This window comes from Sebastes fasciatus, chromosome 19, assembly GCF_043250625.1.
Source record: "Sebastes fasciatus isolate fSebFas1 chromosome 19, fSebFas1.pri, whole genome shotgun sequence".
Classification (NCBI taxonomy): domain Eukaryota; kingdom Metazoa; phylum Chordata; class Actinopteri; order Perciformes; family Sebastidae; genus Sebastes; species Sebastes fasciatus.
The window spans coordinates 19,734,941-19,756,260 of NC_133813.1; the positions used below are offsets into that span (position 1 = coordinate 19,734,941).

At 37.9% G+C, this 21,320-nt stretch overlaps 1 protein-coding gene and 1 long non-coding RNA gene across 5 annotated transcripts in view; one reads left to right on the forward strand and one right to left on the reverse strand.

Annotated features, from left to right (window-relative positions):
• Nucleotides 1-937: 937 nt before the first annotated feature.
• LOC141757068 (uncharacterized) lies at nucleotides 938-20,671 on the forward strand. The gene is made up of 3 exons (XR_012591580.1): nucleotides 938-1,357; nucleotides 3,675-3,837; nucleotides 20,588-20,671. It is a non-coding gene; the product is annotated as an uncharacterized LOC141757068 (long non-coding RNA).
• Nucleotides 9,919-21,320, reverse strand: part of rabgap1 (RAB GTPase activating protein 1) — an 84,393-nt gene continuing 72,991 nt past the window's right edge. For all 4 annotated transcript variants that reach the window (XM_074617230.1, XM_074617229.1, XM_074617228.1 and 1 more), the window contains 4 exons: nucleotides 20,538-20,621; nucleotides 15,207-15,278; nucleotides 11,944-12,141; nucleotides 9,919-11,670 (listed from right to left, as the gene is read on the reverse strand). In XM_074617230.1, coding sequence (XP_074473331.1) covers nucleotides 11,548-11,670; nucleotides 11,944-12,141; nucleotides 15,207-15,278; nucleotides 20,538-20,621 — 477 coding nt within the window. In that variant the 3' untranslated portion in view covers nucleotides 9,919-11,547. The remainder of the gene's footprint in view (nucleotides 11,671-11,943; nucleotides 12,142-15,206; nucleotides 15,279-20,537; nucleotides 20,622-21,320) is intronic.

The following is a 21,320-nucleotide window of genomic DNA, read 5'->3' on the forward strand; positions in this document are numbered from 1 at the left end:
TTCAGGTTCCCAGCTTTCAGATGATGTACACCACTTCTATTTGACATTATACTGTTGACTATTTATCTACCCCCTAACATCCCCTGTCTAGGGGTTGAGGACTCTGTTTTTACCCCTCTAAAAAAAGGAGTGATACCAGTTATGTAGGCAGGCTGAACACTAATCTGGAAAACCACTTAGAAACTTTATACCAGGGGCATATTACGCATAGTCCAAGTTCATACACTAGATCAGGGGTCAGCAACCTGCGGCTCCGGAGCCACATGCGGCTCTTTAGCTCCTCTCCAGTGGCTCTCTGTGGATTTTTAAAAATGGAAATGAATAACTGTTTTTTTGTTTACATTTTCATTTTTATTTATCATTGTTGTAGGTCTATGGTAGGTACGATGTAGTATTAGGGCCACATTGAGGAAAAACAAATAAATCTGAAATTTTGAGAATAAAGTCATAATATTATAAAGTAGTAATTTTACGTGCTAGTTTATTTTTTTCTCGTAATGTTATGACTTTATTCTTGTAATATTACAACTTTTTTTCTCGTAAAGTTCTGACTTTATTCTCTTAATATTACGACTTTATTCTCGTAAAGTTAATATTACGACTTTTTCCTTGTAATATTATAACTTTATTCTCGAAATCTCTGATGTTTTTCCCGTCAATGTGGCCCCAATACTCTGTAGTACATTTAACTCTTTGGCCCTATATACTATATACTAATACTATAAACTGTGTTACCTTCATCACAATGATCAAATGTTTTGCGGCTCCAGACAGATTTTTTATTTATTTATTGTCTAAAAAGGCTCTTTTGATACTAAAGGTTGCTGACCTGCTCTAGTGTAATAACTGATGTTGGACTGCTGACAACTTCTCAGGATGATCCGTTTTGTATTTCAAGTTATTTTGTAACCGGAAGCTGTGATTGTGCTCACAAATCAGATTGATATGACGTCAGCCTTCACGCCAGGGCCTGTTTACAGATAAAACAAAGTAAAACAATATGAATACAAGTCTACAGCTATATATGGTTTGAGCACACGCACACTGTTTTTCTATGTTACGTATATTCACACAGTGACGTTACATGACAATTTAACAACGTAACCTGTACGCAGAACGCACCTGTGTGCTATCACCTGTAATCAGCAGCTAGCTGCTCTACCAGGTAACTAAAGCTGTATGATAATGTTTGCGTATTTTTTCGCGAATATGTGCTCGGAGTAAAAGTGAATAAACGGACGGACAGCAGCAGAGAAGTGTTAGTGATAACGTTAGTTTACATTTTGGTACTTTTCAACGTGAAACAGACGCTGTTAGCTGCAAGAGAGCGAGCTACAAACTATAGAGAGCCAGTGAGGTGAGTGGTTATGTGAGTGGTTATGATATTAAATGTGATGTTTATGATATTAAAACAGGTTTTTCGATGGGGTAAATGTTTAATATGAGAATGATGCAGGACCGTGAAGTTATTAGCTTTTTTTTTAGATAGGTAGGTATTGTTTATTAATTTCTTTATTTGTGCAGAAGTAAGGCTAAACGTGCATGGGGGGTTCTGGGGTTAAATAGCTACTTTAGCTAATTTGCACCTGTAGTTCCAATTTAATCAGACAGAACAGATGTAAATATTACATAACTACACCATAGTGTAACCACAAAAAAAACATTAAAGTAACAAGTGAAACATCAGACTATTATTAAATATTATTAAAGAAATGTGTGCAAATCCAACAACACATTCAAAGATACTGGACAGTGAAGTTATTTGCTTTTTTCGCTGCAGGTAGGTATTGTTTATTAATGTCTTTATTTGTGCTGAAGTAAAGCTAAACGTGCATGGGTTTAAGGGTTAAATAACCAATTTGCACAGGTAGTCCCAATTTAATTAAATAGACAGAACAGATGTAAACATTACATAAGTACACTATAGTGTAACCACAAAAAAAACATAAAAGTAACAACAGTAACAAGTGAAACATCAGACTTTTATTAAAAATGATGAAAGAAATGTGTGCAAATCCAACAACATATTCAATGATGCTGGACAGTGAAGTTATTTTGCTTGTTTCCCGGTAGATATTGTTTATTAGTTTCTTTATTTGTGCAGAAGTAAGGCTAAACGTGCATTGGTTCTGGGGTTAGTTTCTTTATTTGTGCAAAAGTAGGCTGTACGTGCATGGGATTTGGGGTTAAATGGCTAGCTAATTTGCACTGGTAGTTCCAATTTAAACAGACAGAACAAATGTAAACATAACATAACTAGACTATAGTGTAACCACACAAAAAAAAACATACAAGTAACACCAGTAACAAGTGAAACATAAGATTGTTATTGAATATTATTAAAGAAATGTCTGCAAATCTCCAACAACATATTCAATGATGCTGGACAATGACGTTAATTTCTTTATTTGTGCAGAAGTAAGTGCATGGGTTTTGGGGTTTAATAGCTAGTTAATTTGTCCCACTTTAAACAGACAGAAACAATAAACATTATATCATTTTTGTTTTGTTGTTTTGGTCAGAACCACTGAATGACTTTGTTTACATGAAAACTCCACATGGCCCCTTTAAGAACCCCAATTGCAATGAATGGAAGAACCAGTGTGGTCCCAATTAATCATGAAATTAATTTTGGGTAGATCAAATGCCTAAGTCTTTGCTCCTTCACACATTAACTTATTTTTTTATTTAATTTATTATTATTACTCTCTTATTTTTGTATTATGATTGGTTTTTTTGTGTGTTTTTTTAATTATATTCCTTCTTTTTATTATTATTATTATTATTTATTTTCTTAATTTTATTTCAATTTTGAATGTTGAAGTTGTTTTCTCTAGTGTACTTAATGAGTTCGTCTTTAAGCTCAACTACTTAAAAAATTGGTTAATGAACTATTGTAATTACAAACTCTAAATTGCATATATGAAAACAACCTCGAAAAAATAAAGTATAAAAAAAAAGTTAAAAAAATCTTGCTCCTCCACACTCTGTGCAGTTTGACATGGTTGCCAACCAGCCCTACCTTCTTGTCTTTACCACAACAAATTTAAATCCACACTCATTATTGTTTTACCAGGCGAGCTGTACAGTTTGAAGTCTTTTTTACCGTACAAACTCTGGCTTCTGTAACACTTATTTGAACCCAGATTATTTATCAACTCTGCTTACATTGTCTGCTCCCATCTGCATTTGACATGTTTGTGTGACCTCAAACCTGTAAACACTGTTAGCTGGAGAATAACAGCACTGATTCAAATGAACTTGAGTGGGAGTAAATTGATATTAAACCAAGGCAGTCAGGTGGAATAATGGGAACGTGAAACTGTTAACATTACGTCTATTATCAGTGCTAAAATATGTGTTCTGTCCACGATTAAAGCATGAGGGACAAACAACAAAGATATGATAAAGAGTTTCTGGGTTAAGTTTAAGTGTAAAAAGACCTACGAATGTTTTAGAGAGGAGCATTTTGTTATTTTTCTCAACACTTCACAACTAACTTGAGAAGCTTGACTATATTGTAATTGGATGTCAAGGATTAAGAAAATAGTGTTTCTTTCCCTGAGAATACCCTCAGGCTTAATTGTCCATTGAGAGGGAAATGATAGCAATGTAATTGGACACAGCAGAGAAGTGTGAATCTTTTACTCAGCCAAAATATCTTTTCTGAACAGGTGGAGGCTCCGCTTTGTTCACACTCTTCTCCTGAACAAATGAGATAACCGCGACGAGACTAACACGATTCAGCGCTCAGGATTTCACCTTCAAGGGCCGCTTCAAGCTTCCAAATATTCACCCACAGTCCTCCAGAAGGGAACAGGAAAGGTAAGTGTGTCCGTGTGAAAACATACTCTGTTCTGTGTATGTACATGAAACAGTGGTGGAACTTTTATTTACTAGAAAAGTGTCGACACCTGAACCACAATGTTAAAAAGTAAGAGTCTGATATATCTGTAAATAATAGTACTAAATAAATATATCTAGTAAGCACTGATTTGATGATTTGTAGGTTGTTTATAGGTTGTTTAGGTAGAATGAAAACGTTGTTTCAACATTTCACTGAATATATTTCAAATCTAGTTAGGACCTGCTTCTCATTTAAATATAGTCGTGGGTAATATCAAATACAGCTGAAGCGCTTAGTCGGTTAATCGATTAGTTGTTCAACATAAAATTAATATTTAACAATCTAGGTAATCAATTAATCATTGATGTTTAAGTGATTTTTATTTTTTTATTTTTTTATTTTTAAGCATAAATGGCAAAAATGTTATACTTTCAGCTGCTCAAATGTGAATATTTCCTGATTTTCTTAATCTTCTATGAAAGTAAACTCAGTTATTGGGTTTTTGGCTATTGGTCAGACAAAAAAAAAATGACGTTTGAAAATCAACTTGGGCTCTCGGTACTAGGGCTGTGGCAGTGAAGGAATTTCCCCTGCAGTGATAATGATTGGCTCAACAGCGATATGCGGTATTATTGCAATTTCTTTTTTTGCAAATTACTTTATTTATCCTGATTTTAGTGCTGTATAAATAAGCTTTATTGTAAGGCTATTATTAGGTATATTGTTGCTTTTTAAATGATAAAAGATGACAGTTTTAAAACTAATTAAATACTTGATTATTGTTAAATGCAAAACACAGCAGTGTTTTTTTCAGCTGCGCTTTGGTTGCGTCTGGCTGCTATGATACGGAATATCAAAATGTCGGCAAAGTGGAAAACTTGCTCTTGATGAAGGGAAGACTGAAGCATGTAGGGAGAGAGGACGGACCCGCCGATCTATGTGTATTAATATCTCCTGTAGTTGTTCAGCACTTGTAGCCTACATGTAGGATGTGACGGTTGGTCATTGGGGAGTTTTACCTAGATTTTTCAACTCTCGATGACCAGAAAAAAACACCATACATAGATGCTCAGCGCCTTGTCACTCTGCTGCCGTTTGTAGCAAAGTGTAAAAATGTGGCGCTCCCATTTCAAAGAATTAAAAAAAACTAAAATGTGAACAGAGTGGTTGTGGCGGTTGCTTGCCATCCCCTGTGGTTGGCTTGTCAATATTGCGGTTATTGCAACAACCGTACTCGGAAATTGAGACCAAACGATTTTTCGAGTAATTGAGAAAATAATTAGTAGATTAATCAATAATGAAAAATTAGAATTAGTTGCAGTCCTGGTGTAGAAAGTAAAACCACTGGTAGTGAAGAATGGTCACATTGTAGCGCCTCGGTGACCACATGGCTACAGTGCTCGCCACATAACTGCAGCATCCCTGGTTCGATTCCAGCCAGTGACGTTCGTCATGGCCCTCTCTCCCCTTTTTTCTTGTCTGCTTCCTCACTGTCGACTGTGAGTCCCTATATGTGTGTGCCCCACTGTCAAGGTTAGCACTGTTAGCTCTGTCAGCACTGTTGCCGTTGTTTGCACTGTTAGCTGCGAGCCACCGGAGAAAGAATGATGTTGACAGAATTTGACTGACACAGAATTGGCTACATCTGAGACTGGTGATCGATGCATCTCTGCTGACCTATTGTTGTCATGATTCGTCTCTCTTGCATTCTCCCGTTGATTTTTTTTTTCCTGTTCTGTCCCAGTCATGTGACAAATAGTGAAATTGTTATTGAACCAGTATGGAAAGTAGGGATACTTTCCATACTGGTTCAATTACTATCCTTAACCACAACTCAGCAAGGAAACTGTTTGGGAAACACAAAGAGGGAATTTTTGGAAGATGATTTGTTGAACTCTCATATTTGGCTTAAGAAGTAATTTTTACGAAAAACGACTGGATTTTGTCCACCATCTCTTTCATTAGAATTGCATTAGGAAGGGATCTCTTTGGTATGGAAAGTAGGGACAAAAACGTTTTTATATACATATGGGCAATATTATTTTAAGACGTAACTGAACATTTGTAAACTTATCCTTTTTAAAACGTACCTTAAAAGTGTACCAACTTTGTTACTTTTCACAGCTGATGTTAAACTTGTCAAAGTTGCTGGTAACTGAAGCAGTGTGAGATCAGTGCGTTTGCATCTGCAGCCAGAGGATTAGGTGACAGAGAGTTCAGAAGGTTGTTGGGAGGATCTAGGGTCCAAATAGCTCCACACTGCCCATCTAACACGCACTCACATACTACACACACCGAGTTTCATCCCCGACTCGCAAATCATCGACGACTGAGCCGAGCAGCAACCGAAGACACCCGTCCCGTCAGCATTCCACCTTTGCATTTTACTCTGTTGCTGCGTCGCCGGTTGTATTTATAGCTCTGTAACGCAGGACAGAAAAGAGGAGGGGAGGGCATTTCAAGCTGATTACATAATGCTGACGTTTGTTACCTCCAGCCGCTGCAGGTACCGGGTTTCCAGCTCATCGTTTCCTGCTGCTTTGCAATCTGCAGACTCAGTAGCAGACGCAGAGCCAAGATCCCAACGGCCGTCATAACTAAAGGTGATGATTTTACGGGCCTGCACTAAGTTACCTTCCAGATGATATATGTAAGACCTCCAGCACAATCAGTGCACACTGTACATTTTACACACTGAGGCCACGGCAGGAAATAGCTCATCCCTGACACAGATAACAATGCAGCCATATGTTATGAGGGATGTTCTCGGAGGGGGATGATGAGAGATAGAGCCGCCGCCAACAGTAAGTAAAAGCTACGAGGAGATTTCCATCCAGCTCGAGGGAAACTGCTCATTCAAGTAGCTGACAGACAGAGGCGGTTTTCACAAGACATAATTAGCTAGAAGAAAACGGGGTTTATTTCCATGTTCAAAACTCTCTCAGATGTCCAGAGAAGTGTTCCCAAGAGGTGAGTTAGAGAAGTCTCATTATAATAACAGCAGGGGCCTCTATTTATCTCTTTCTCCTTTTCATATCCGAAATGTTAGTGAGGGAACGGAGAGGAAACGACACGTTTGGCTTTATAGATTTAGAACCAACAGATAAAGATGCAAAACCAATAAATAAATAACCTTTTTAAGACTTCCGGTGACGTCTTGAGATGGGTGAAGAGCCTCTAAAGCAATAGTCAGTGCTCATGTTAAAAGTGAAGGAGAAAAGGTGTTGATGTGGGAAAGCAGGGTCAGAATAGTACAGACATTGGCTTTAATTTCAAACAGCTACTTGAGGTGAAGATTGTCACATTTTTGACAAAGAGGCATATTAATTCAGCTGGATGCTGAAAGATTATATAGCACCAAAAGATAGAAAAGTATTGTATATTTAGTCAATTTGAATCCTGCTCTACTGTACGCACTCAACTTGAAGAAAGATCTTGCTTTTAATTCGTATCTCACCGCACTCAGCAATATTCCATATTCAAACGATGGATTTCTGAGGGCTGATTTACTGTTTTGTACTTTCAGCTGAGAGCAGATCGATATAAACCAAAGAGACTGATGCAGTTTAAATGTCACAGCACCAGGTGGTTTATTCAGTTTAGGTCACAATCGCACTATTTCTAAATGAATGCCTCGCATCCACTTACGTCCTCTCTCCCACGTTACCTCTCTACGTGTCCTCAAAGAGCACTTTCATATCCTCTTTAAGTATAATCTGTGTACCCTCTTTCTGCTGAACCTGCTGGTGTATCAAAGTTTAAAGTGTTACTGAAGCTGAGTATTGAACCGCAATACTTTTTGGTGCAACCAAAATTTGTCCGTAGCAGAGGATTGAAGTACGGAAAGCTGGCATTAAAGGGAGAGTTCAGATGTTTTGAGGTGGGGTTGTATGAGGTACTTATCCATATTCAGCAAAAAGTTTTTGACCGCAGTGAAAATGTTGGCCCGTTTGGGTGGCACCCGGCCCGTTGTGTGTGTATTTTTATTTTTCCGATAATTAACATAGCCCACAGACAAAAACGTATAGCTTATGCATTTATAAGGGCATGAAGAGAAAAGATGAATGGAGACACGACACCAACACTTTTCACGTCAACACACATGAAGCAGATATCCCATAGTCTTTTCCTCGGACAATCAAATTCTCATGGCCGTTTTCATTTTGTTCTTAAGGCTGAACCAGCGCTCTGCTGCCACACTAGAGACTGGAATTACCAGACTCTGAATGTGGGATTTCCTGATCCTGCAAGCACTTGCTTCACTGGAAGGAAGTCCCGCAGCATGCTCTCTTTCTGCACAGCTGGATCTGCACTGCTCTGTGACCCGAATAGCCACAGCCGTGTTCCAAGGCCTTGTACAGTCTGTCAAAATGACGGACATTTGACATACTATACTATGACTTTTTTTCTCAACATACTATAGTGACTTTTTTTCGACACTCTATAGTATGACTTTTTTTGAAATACTAAACTATGACTTGTTCTTCCGACATACTATACTATAACGTTTTTTTCAACATACTAAAGTATGACTTTTTTTTTCGACACTTTATAATATGACTTTTTTTTTATATATATACTATACTGACTTTTTTTTGACAGACTATACTATGACTTTTTTTCAACATACTATACTATGACTTTTTTTCAACATACTATACTACGACTTTTTTTCAACATACTATAGTATAACTTTTTTTTCATACTACACTATGATGTTTTTTTCAACATACCATACTATGACTTTTTTTGTGGACATACTATACTATGTTTTATTCAACATACTATACTATGACTTTTTTTCGACATACTTTACTATGACTCAGCTTCACCCTTCCATCTCAATTTCATTTTCATCCATCATCTACTTTAACAACAGTCTGTTGAGCTGACCGGTCAGAGGGTTTGATTTTTCTTCCTTTGAAAATGCAAAAGAAAGACAGGCAGACATATTTTTGTGTTGATATCTTTATATTGAAATTCATGAAGTATACACAATGCATCCTACACTATTACAATTTCCACACGTTGATAATGTTTTTTGTTGTTGGATGATAAAGCTACGTTTTGGCATTTAATTAACCAAACAGCAGTCTGACTTGAGAAGCTTGGAGCAAAATAAACATGAAACCATAAAACATCGTTGTGGATTAAACTGTAGCACGGCAGCAGGTTGGTAGGTACAAGTAGGCAACATTAGTTATAGTAACAGAGTAGAAAATCATAAACATTTTAATGTTTGTTATATACAACCCAGTGCCTTTAGAGGAACGGCCCTTTGTTTCTTTCAACTTCATCAGGACCTTTCCTCTGACATCACCAGTAGATTTCAGCCAATCAGATTCCACTTTCAAGTTTGATGCAACATACAGTAACTGCTCATTTTAGGCTGGCTAAAGAAATAGAGCTTTCTCTGAATTTGTTTTTTCTTCAGTCTAATCTGATCAGTAAAGTATGAAGAGAAATTGGTTGTTGACCCCCCTTTCTAGTCAGCTAAATATGAAAACACACACAAGCACTTTTGAACCCCCCCATCCCCTCTGGACTGATTTAGAGTGCATGTCAGTTTGACCCCTGCTTTGACCTCTGATGAAATCCCTCTGAAGTCCTGCGACTGACAGTCTAACTCCTGTGATACTGATAGACACTTAAGGTGCAGAGTTTCACTTCTGGTATTTGACAAGTGTCTTTGTTTATGTGACTTTTTTTAACACTCGGTGGCCACTTCAATATGTCAACCCTCTCAGTACTGGGCCACTTCTGCTTTTGCCTCCTGAACAAATTGAATTATTTGAGGCATGAATTCATCAAGGTGTTAAAAATATTTCACAGGGATTTAGCTCCACGCTGGTTCGATAAAGTCGATCAATTCCTGCAGATTGCTGGAAGCTGTGAGACGCTTGTGTTGTGGTTATCTTGTTCCACCTCATCCCGAAGGTGCTCCTACTGAGCCGAGTGCAGGCAGCCGGAGTAAACACAAGTTTCTGTCATGTTACTGAATCTATCTTGAGGTGATGAGCGCTTTCACGCGGCAAGGAAGAGATGCGCCTGATGCTAAGAAAAAAAACACCTTTTTAATGCCAATTCTGCCCTTTTATTGTTTTTGCTATAAAATGACCAAACGTCTTGACCTTGTCTGCATGTTTCTCACATAGATGACCTTTAATAAGCAGGTGTCCCTAATGAAGTGGCCACTGAGTGTTTGTTCTGTACCCATTTGTATATAAGTTGAACAGTGTACTTCAGTGTTTGTGTGTAAAGAGACTCAAAAGGTCTGACTCAAGTGTTAAAAATAAACACAAGGCCTGCCCAGCCTGCTCAGCAAAGTATCAAACATGACCTTACCAGTCAAGGTCAGAGGTCAAAGATCATAGAGCAGCTGGCGCCAGAGTAGGGACGGGGGTTTAAAAGGTGTGTTCAAGTGCAGCAGGGATTACAACGTTGTGTGTGTGTGCTTTCCATTTTGACTTTACACTTCTCCTAAGCGATGATTATAGTTTGTAACGAGCATTGCACCACTCTGGGGTTTTAACAGTGTTCTAACATTTATACACTTTACTGTATAATACATGCAGAGGTTTGCATGGTTTGGAGCTTTTTTTAGTTTCTTTGTGCTGGGACAGCCAAACCAAACAAACCTCAACCATGTTTTAAGTTTGAATTTTGATGTGAGGAAAGTTTTTATATATTCATATCCGTTAGCATCATCTTTATCGACCTTCATATCAAGGCTTTGTCAGCAAACTTCTTTAGCATCATTCATATACACATTTGAACATTAAAGGAAACTAGACAAGGGAAAACTTTTTTTTTCCCCCTTACATGCACACACTCATAACCTTAGTGCTTTTTTCTTTCCCTTGGACTTCAACACGCCGTCTCACTCTCTCTTATACACACACCAACATTATTTCAGTCAATTATTTAAGCATTCAAACACATTTTTTCAGTCTCACACACATGAACACACACACCTCATAGTCAACACAAAACAAAAAAACATGCGTGCTTACACACACACACACATATGCTCATTACATAAGCACATTCATGAACATACATAGAAAAAGAAAGATGTTGTTCAACGTAAATTAGAAAAAGCTCAGTTTTGAAAAGGCGTCTCTATTAGCTCTCGTACCTAAAACAAAGATTTTACAGGGACTGGTTGCTTTGTGCCAGTAGTTTAGAGGGGAGCACGCAGGACAGTAAGGAAGGACGGAGTGTTTTTCTTCTCTATCCCGTCGGGACAGTAACAGTTCAGATGTCCTACCTTCCTTCTGCGGTTCTTTAATATCAGCAGTACAAAGACAGAAATAAATGAAGCATTTCTTTTTTACACTTTCTGTGACCGGTGGAAGCACATTGTGTCTCTGGGGAAAGTGGTAGCGCTGCACTTCATCGCATGTTTTTCAACCCCTTCTCATCAGCACATTTGGCTGTAGTCATTCGGGGTGGAGGAGAAGAAGAATAAATGGATGGGGGTGATTAGATCAGGAGCAGTGGGAACAAAAAGGACATTCTTGATAAGACGAACAAGTAACACGGTATGTAGTAATGGTCATCCTGGGATTTAACGGTCAATGTTCAAGTTAAAGTTATGGCCCGGTGGGTTAAGTTAGGCGTCCAGAGGTTTCAGCGTGGTGAGTTGCACTGAGCTCCAGACGTGGTCTGGGTAAAACTGGATGATGGGGGTTATCAGGTTAGGTGGTCTCCTTGCCCTGGGTCCCAGTGACTGTCTTGATGGAGCTGAGCGTTCGGTTGAACCAGGTCTTCTTGGCGGCCTGCACTTCGTTTAGGGCCAGACCCAGGTGGTGCTCCAGGTCCTGATTAAAGAGGAACAAAGAACTATCACTATGACTGTCACAGAACAGTGGTCGAAACAAGTAGTGTTGAGTGTGCCACTGCAACAAAGGCCAGTATAGCAGACTCTGTGTGACTTAAGGTCTGTCTGTTGAATGGCTTCAACATTAGCTAGATTGGTCGTGATGGGAGCAGAACTAGTATGACTCAAGTTATATTACAACTCAATAATTATTTATGAACGACTTTCATGTGTCAATCGTGTTTTGATTTGGGCCAAAACTGTGTGTTAGTACCTGGATTTTGCACTCAGCCTCAACCAGCTGCAGTTTGGTCTGGGCTAGTTCCAGCTCCATCTCTCTCAGCTGGTTCTTCAAATCCTCCTTCTCCTCATCTGTCTCCTCAGGCCCCCCAGCAGATGCTCTGGTCACGACCCGCACACGGCCTTCTTTGTTGAAAAGACTGCTGCACTTCTCACAGCCTTCCACTTTGGACTAAAGAAGGATAAAAGAGAGAGCGATAAATTAAGAGTTAAAACAAGGTAATAACTGAGATCTTTACACTGGTCGCTTGAATACATTTAAAACTTGAGTTGAGTAAATACAGACAGAAAAAAGCAGAATGATGTCGGGGGTAAATGAAAAATGTTAAAGACAAATTCTAAATTAAGAAAATATAGGCCAGTAATTGATGAATGTTTTATAGCATAATTTAATGTGACAGAAAGTGATGGTATAATACAGTATGTGGAAAAAAACAAGTCATACAGTATGTCGAAAAAGTTTAATGAAAAAAGTAAAACAAATTAAGTCATAGTATGTCATAAAAATGTCACAAAAATAATGTATAAAATGTTATAGCATACGATAACAAACGTCATAAAAAAGTAAGACATTCTCGCCTATGACTTTTTGTGATATACTTTTCTATGATTTTTTTTACTGTATATTATGAGGTGTTTTTTATTATACTATACTATGATTTTGACAATATGATGATAATGACAAAATATAATCAACATACTTTACGGCATACTATTCTATTTGTGTGTCTAAACTAAATGCAATTATCTGCAGCCCCGCAATTCTGTGAGGGGCCCCGTTTATCTTTTTGCAGTTGAGATATTTTTATAATTTGAGGAGAGAGAGACAGTGCTCTGCTTAGTTACTGAAGCATGGCAGCTCATTAGTGTAGTTGCTATACAAGCCAACCATTCTCTCCATCTTCAGTCGGGGCTGCGCTCGACCCTGCCCTTTTGTCAAAGAGCTCTATTTGGGTTCCCTTGTATGTGATGAGCTATTATTGGGCACGGAGCATTTGTGCAAGCAGCAACAGAAAATCACTGCGAACAGAGCCACACTGACTGCTAGTAGAGGACAACACCCCATTAAGGTATTTTTACTTGTCATTTTCTAGTGTTAACTCATTTAAGTACCTATCACTGTGGGAATGGGACATTATTTTTGCCAGATGATGAGTTTTGTTGAGATATTCCCTCAAAATTAATATTTCATAACACTATTACATTTCATTTGCATTAAACTGTCAACTGATTTTAAAGCTGAATAGTAATTATACATGTTTGCAGGCTCATCACTGCAGAAGTGGATGAGAGCATTAATGAAGCGCCCGAGCTGAAATTGTTTCCGTTGTCACTTTAAAGAGTTTTAGTGAATAAGTATGTCAGTGTATTATTTAAGCATTTCTAATTAACACTGTTGTAACTTACAATTATATATTATTCACTGCGCATCACTGTTCCCCTACTTGAGTTATGAATGCGATTGCTAACAGAACAAAAAATGACAAACAAGATGATAGACTTTCCTCTACACACAGAGAGAGATGCCAGGCTACATCCTTTACAGGACTTGTCCTTGGTGCAATAAACCTTTTGTCTGTCCTTTTTGTGAGTCCTTGGGCAGCCCTGACGGAGCTCTCTGCCAAAATGGCATTTCTCCCTGCTACAGTCTAAACAAACAGTTCGCCAGCCAAGTGTGCGAGTGCTGGAAGTGAGATGCTCGGCCCTGGCTCATTGGCCTAACTCCTCATTCTTCCCCGAAAGCTTTGATTACACTACCAGGCAGGACAATGAGATGGCAACATAGTTACCAACAAAACCTACAAACTCAGGAAGTAAGAGATCAAAACTGTTCTGTGCATTTAAGGCTCTGACGTTCTACATGGAGGGAGCAGCTGAATCTAATATTGTTATAGAGTGTAGCGAATCAACCATGCATCAACTCTACAATGATTGTAGAGAACTTGTGAGGCATGAAATACAAATTTAGAAGTTATGTACGGTAAATAAAGCTCTGTAAAATATATTTGTTTTTTTCTGACATACTATACTACAGCATTTTTAATTACATTTTTATGAAACACTATAATGCGACTCTTTTTATGGCATACTATATTATGACATTTTTATGACTTTTATGGCATAATACATGATCATTTTTAATGGAGGACCACAAGAGTCATGTAAATAGTAATAAAGCATTTGATTGATTAATAACTACTTGTAGAAATAAAAATAAGCATTCATTTGTTTTCAAATTGATTGATTAATCTATGAATAAATTGACTAAATTATAAAGTAATTAATTATTTGACATTTTAATGGGCAATTAAAAGAAGAATTATAAAAAGAATTTACAAATGAAATATTAATCCATCAATAAATAGTTCAAATTAAAAGGGGATTTACAAAAATATTATAAAAGAATCAGTCATTTAATGGATTAATATTTCATTTTTATATTCTTTTATAATGTTTCTTTTTAATTGCCCATTAAAATGCCAAATAATGAATTACTTAATTTAATTGTAATTTAGTCCATTTATTCATATATTAATAAATCAATTTTTAAACAATATTTCTTATTTTATTTTTCATTAGCTATTATCATGGCTCTTGTGGTCCTCCTTATTTTATATACTATAGGATAACTTTTATACTATGACTAGGGATGTTAATAATTAACCAATTAACGCTATCACTTAAACGGTTAAAAGAAATATTAATAGTTCATTAAAAGCTGAACAAAACTCAGAGGAGCGTCTTGTCACTAAAAGAAGAAAAGCTGGTCCACCTTAACAGCCCGCCTCAAGAGAGTCAGAGCCGGCGTTGCAAGATACAGGAAGTCGGCTCTGGTTGCTTGAGCTGAGGAGCTGTAGCATTTATTCACCGACAAATGAACTGTACACACAATGCTACAGCTACGTTCACAGCTATAATGCCACACTCACCGCCGCTACACACGTGCGGTTTGTCGGATACTCGCTATCGTTACGTCGGGCAGACACACAGCTGACAACCTGCTAAACTAAACTAAATGATGCGGTGGTGGCATCCCTAAATATGACTTTTTTGTGACATACTATACTTAGACATTAAGTCCACACTTTAACTGTAAAAGACATATACACTCATACATTTGTCGCCAACAGCACAGCTCTGTAATTATGCTCCACTCATAGTCCAGGCTGTTAATCTACACTGTGTTTGAGAGCACACAGCAGTGTTTTGAGGCCTGTGTTTGTGTGTAAAACTCACCCGGATTTTCTCCAGTTCTCCTCGGTTGGCTGTCTGTTGTTTCTCCAGTCGTTCACTCAGCTGAGAGCAGATCTATATGAACCAGAGACGGAGGCAGTTGTTCAGAAAGGGTGTTCAGTTACTGTGTTTTCAGACTGCCATTAACGTGATCGACAATTCACCCAAAGTCCATTGAATTTCTACTTAGCCAATTCAGCGTGACAGCTATTGTATCTAGAGCTGCACTGTGTTGGTTAGCTAAAGATAAATGACTTAAAAACATAATACAGATGCAGTAGTTTGTAGTGCTTTCAAAAATAACAAAGTATCAATACATATCAATACTGAATATTCTCCCCAAACACATCAGAGACTGCACCAACCGGTCCACTAAATCACTAATCAAAACTCATCTTTTTAGAACTGCTTTTAATGAGTGATTAATGTTGTTTTATATATAATGCTGTTTTATTTATGATCATTTTAACTGTGAACTGTCTGAGTTTTATGAAAAGCGCTGTATAAATAAAATTTATTATTTATATTTGAAACAGTTTCAATGCTCATTTTCTGCAGTATCGATATAGACGGGAGTTTAGAACATTTGATCAAATAAGGTTGTAGGATGAAATAAATTTGGAAAATAAAAAATTCTATTACATGAATATATCAGTCAATCTATGTAATTAACGCCTTTAACTGGGGGAATAAAAAACTCAATCACCCACCATTTCCTTCCACCCCAAAAGCTTCTAGTATTTTTTGTTACAGTGCAGCTAAGACGTAAAACACAATATGTAACCTCATAACAAATTGAAACCAAATTGAAACAGCGAAGTGTATTGTTCCACTGAGATAAAACAGCTATTTTGATGTCTGCCTCTCCTGACCATACCACTGTGCACAACCTTGTCTCTCCCTTGTTTGTCTTTATTTGTAAATCAGTCTTTGTGGCAGAGACTTCATCCTCTTACTTTTAATTCCATTAGTGGTGTCTTAAGGTCCTGCTTTTCCAGCAGGGCTCACCGAATGCACACACGAGTATGCATGTGCGTCCTTAAATACACCCAATCTCTTTTTCTCCTCTTTCTATACCTATAACCCACAGCTACAAACACGCTGACAGACGCACACACACCCACACACACACGCTTGTGCTCTAGCTTGCCGACAAACAGAGAGATCGATGTGACATGAGTCATCCTAACGGGAACATCGGGTTATCCCACCTCTCTGTAGACAGACGATCTATCTCTCTATCTGTTCCTGCTCTCAGCATATCGCTCAGATTCCCCGTGGCATACACCGAATCTCTCTTCATCCTTCTCCTGTAGAGATCAATCTATACATCCATCTGTGTATCTTTAGCTAAGCAGATATCCATCTCTCTCTCCTCCATGTCTTATCTTTTTTCTCCTGTCATCCTCTCCTTCATTTACTCTCAACTGCAATTACTGAACACATCTTTCTACCTTCCCTTCATCACCACTGATCACTTATATCCCTCTTGATCTTGCAGCTACCCCCTATGCTCCTTTACTCTAACTAGTGCTACTCCATGGCAGGCTGTACATCTTTTTTACTTTGTGAAGCTTTAACTTGAGCTGCTAGCCTTCAATCAGTTTTCTCCCCCACATGGAAATATTTTTTTTCTATAATTTGTAGAAGGGCTGAGAGGGACACGGTGAGGAGGACAGTGTGTTCTGCAGGGATTTTAAAGTCCACGTAAGATGGGGTACATGTCAGCCTACGGTCAGGTGTCCTTATCGCTGTACCATCTGCAAGCAAGCTGTCAAGGAATATTTTGCTGATTTTAGGTGAATTTAGGGTTATTGTTTTTCTTGATATTGTTTTTTTACATTTGCATGTCAAATAATAGATTTTGTGCTTATTTATACTGTATATAGTTCAGGCTATGGGACCCATGGGACATTTTTTTGTTTTCATGTTTTCTCTGTCTTATTTATTTGAAATGTTTCCACTCAGTATTTTTTCTGGTCCGTGTACTCTCCGTCCAAAGCTGCTTTCAACTTTCAACCAATATACAATGCATTATTTATTTTTGTCGTGAATTAAAGAAACGGAAGTCCACTTGCTTTTTCCGTCTATCTATCTATCCCATCTAGGTCTATAGCATAGCAAGTGATGTTTTTGTAGCGATGCAGTAGGGTCAGATAGCCTATAGATATAACAATAAAAGCGAAAAACAGGTCGTTTTCTGGTTTTAGTTTCATTTCTATCCCAATTTCAGATTTGAAGACGAAAACGGGAAAAGCAAGTGGATTTCCCTTTTTTTTTTTTTTTTTAATTCACACAAAAAACTAAAACAAAATAATGCATTGTTTATGTTTTCAAGTTGAAAACAGCTTTGGACGGAGGGTACACGGACCCTGCTGTAACTTTACTGCCTGCGGCAATTTTGGCTTTCTTTGTCAATAATGCATGTATAGTGTAAGCAGTAAGCACATGTTATTTTAATAGCTTTATCCCACTTATAACATTTTGTATAAAGCTTAGAACTAGAAGCGAATTAAGATGCAATGCTCAATCAAAATATGCTCCGAATAATGTTAGTGTCCAGTGTCAAAAAATATTTTGAAACTGTAAGAAATAAAAATAAATAGAATGCTAACAAGGCCTCAGAGACACAAAGCGCTGGCACATGTCGCTGTCCCTGGCAAGCACCCGGGAGGCCTGAGTGTATCTACACCGGCTCCGCTCCTACAACGGGGGATTACAATACGCCACTCGACACTGTTTTTAGCTTCACCTTTAACAGACGTTTTCTCTGTCCTCGTGAGCTGAAGGGGCAATTAGCGCACAAAGCTTTTTTGGCTCTAATCCCAACAAAAAAAGAAGCTTGGCATTCACAGCCACTGAAATAGCAAAATGCTATTTGAAGAATAATTTGAGTTATCTGGGTTGGAAAACAATGCAGGCTATTTTGGGGAATTCAACTTGTCAATCCCAGAGGATTGAATGCTGCTGTCCTCCCTCTCTGCTCTCTTCTCCACAGACTTCTGTTCATTTTATCACTCTCTCCATCCATCACCCCCTTTTTTTTGCTGTCACAAAAATAACTATTTTTTGACGAAGCTCCATTTTCACATTTAGCTCTGCTCAGCTGCATGCTTGCAATGTGAAGGCTGCTTTTCACCTATAATACACACACAGACACACAACCATCAAGTCCACTGATAGCTCTTCATCAGTTTTCAGATCTGCTGTCGATACTTTTAGACTCAGGTGGGGTTAAGGTCTGTTTCTAAATTAGTCCTCTTTCTATTTCTGCGTACCTCCGCAGGGAGCGATAAGAGCCGTATTGTTGCATAATGCCTCTGTGCTGATAGTAATAGTACTTGATCTGGGTAGGTTTATATTAAAGCATTAAGTGACAGGATGAGATCTGAAAGGATGAAAATCACTGTAAGAGGAATTTGGAGAGACAGGAACTCAGAATATGCTCACAGGCTCAGTCATCAAAGGCTCCGGGTTCAGCTTAGGGACGTTTTCGTAAAATTAGATGTTTCCGCTTCACAAACGAGATGAGTGAATGAAAACAGATCGCTCTTATATTTTTAAATATTTATGGCTAGTCTTGCCGCGGTAATGGCTCGATCGGAGCTTAGATCTGAAAGGACGAGCCAAATAAGGAAAGATAAGTGGAGGAGAGGCGCTCAAAGGCTCATCAAACCTCCAGAGTTCAGGATGCGAGTCACGTAAAATGCATCGAAACACACATTAAAGAAACATCAAAATAAACTAAAACTATAAGCCACAGTTACGCAAATATATATACCAGATGTTCAGTGAAAAAATATTAAACTACCGTATATACATTATTTCATGTATGTTTTCTTTGAGATATAAATCAAATAATAATTAACTTCGAGCTAATACCTGCAGCTATGCAGAGATCACCAACTGTTGGCAGCTTTTGCTGGAGTTCACACATTTTTTCTTGTTAAACATTGTGAGATGTTCATTTTGGGTTAGTGAGTCTTCAATCGAGCAACAATTAAATGTCACTAAATCTTTACATTTTTAATATATGTCTAGCCAAATTCATACGTGGACCTTCAGAATTACTGGCTGTTTGTATCTAATCATCACTCACAAGCTACTAGTGCTGTCTTACTCTGTTCTATATGCACTTGCATGTCCTGTGCATCTTCCAGATCAATGAGCAGCTTTCTGCTCATCTGCTTTAGACTTTAAAGCTTTTCATAAAATTAAATCTACACAACAAATTTTAATAAATTCTCGTACATAAATAATTAGTGTGCAGTCGCCTTCTTGCTGCTGGAAAACAACAGCAGCTGTACAGAAGTCAGCGGTTAAGCTTTTAACCAGAGCTAAGAGGTGACTTGTCAACACCTGTTTTGTGTCTTTACACTGGCTCACAGTAGGTTTGAGGATTGATTTAAAGATTTTATTGATTACCTTTAAGGCTCTTGATGGCCTGGCTATATTTCAGACATTTTAGCTCCATATGGACCGGTGTGTAAAACTAGAGCTTGTTACCTGAGGGACCCAAGTCTGTGGAGGGACCGGCTTGAGGACGTACAGAAAGGCTGGCTGACTTGTTGTCATATTATTTGATTGATTCTTTATTTTATCTATTCTTTTATTCTTCATCTATCTATCTATCTATCTATCTTATTAGATTTTAGTTTTACTTTATTTGGGTCTATTTTAATACATTTTATTTACCTGTATTGCTTGGTTTTTACTCTTATATTTGCTCTACAAATAAGGATTATTATTATTATTATTAGAACGTTTTTGATGCTCTAACAACATTAATTATAGTATTTTGATGGTATTGTCACACTGGAGAACATGCTGTAGTTTTTTTTTAGGACACAATAGAAGTTAACACAAAGATGGGCCAGGATGTGCGATACATCGGAGGAACAGCTCCATGTGATTATGTTACTGTGTATATCTTGCTCCCTCATATTTAAATATATTTACTTTTCATCATCTTCCCTCTCTTACATTTCTTACTTTTACATTTAATGTATATACCACATGTAAGCTTATGAGGATATACATTAATAAACTTATATACCGGCACATTGGTATAGTTAAATATTTGTATTTATGTATTGGATGGTGTATTGATCACCACGTTGAAGAGCCTTGGGGATTTGTCTATGCCTGGGCTGGTGGGAGGTTAATTGGATTGTAGAAGGGTTTATGCTGTTGGATCTAAACTGAAAATCATCAATAATGTGTTCCAAAAACGTTTCAAGGAAACTGGGCTGGGTATGTCACAGTTCACGGTTTCACTTCTCTATTTCTGTACTCAATTCTAAAGCACAAGTTTCAGATATATACGGTACATACCTGCTTATATTCTCCAATAATGGAGCCATTCTTCTTTATCTCCGATTCAGACTTGTCAAGCTCTCGTCGGCACATCTCCTTCAGCTGTGGAAACAAACAAACACAGACTGTTAAAGGCTGTTGGAGGGCAGAGACCGAGGACAGGAACAGAGTCAGAGGCCCCAGAGACCGTGAGACTGCCATGACATGTGATGAAGACAGAGAAAGGTATTGGCAGACCTGAAGCTCGGGGCAAAGTCACACCCTCAATGCAACCTCTACGCAAGCACATAAATCACTCACTGCTACACCTACACATTCAAGAAGACAGGACACATTTGGAGGACAGCATTGAACACACATGGGAGCAGAGGGCAGCAGGTCTGTCCTTCATCTCAGAGACATTCTTCATCCAACTCAAGAAAATCAACATCAAAGATGGACTGACATCGTTTTGACATTGGAGGTTTGACACAGATGATAGAGGAAGCCCTGAAAATGTTTTTTCCACCTTTTTGTATTACATGGGCAGAGGCCAAACAATAACCATACAGACAAGGAGAATATGGCACGGACAGATTCAATGACAAAGTGGTTAGAAGACACACTCAAAGAACAATGTAAGAAACTAAAAGATATGCTGCCATGCCATGAGTCCACAGGTTTTTATTCCCACCAAAAAATACAAAAAAAACATTTTTGGTTGTTTTTTTTGGTGCCCCCCAAAGAGGTTTAGCCAGCACCAAAGGAAAATCCTTTATAATAAAATAATATATTTTTAACCAGTTTTGTTAATTAGGTAAC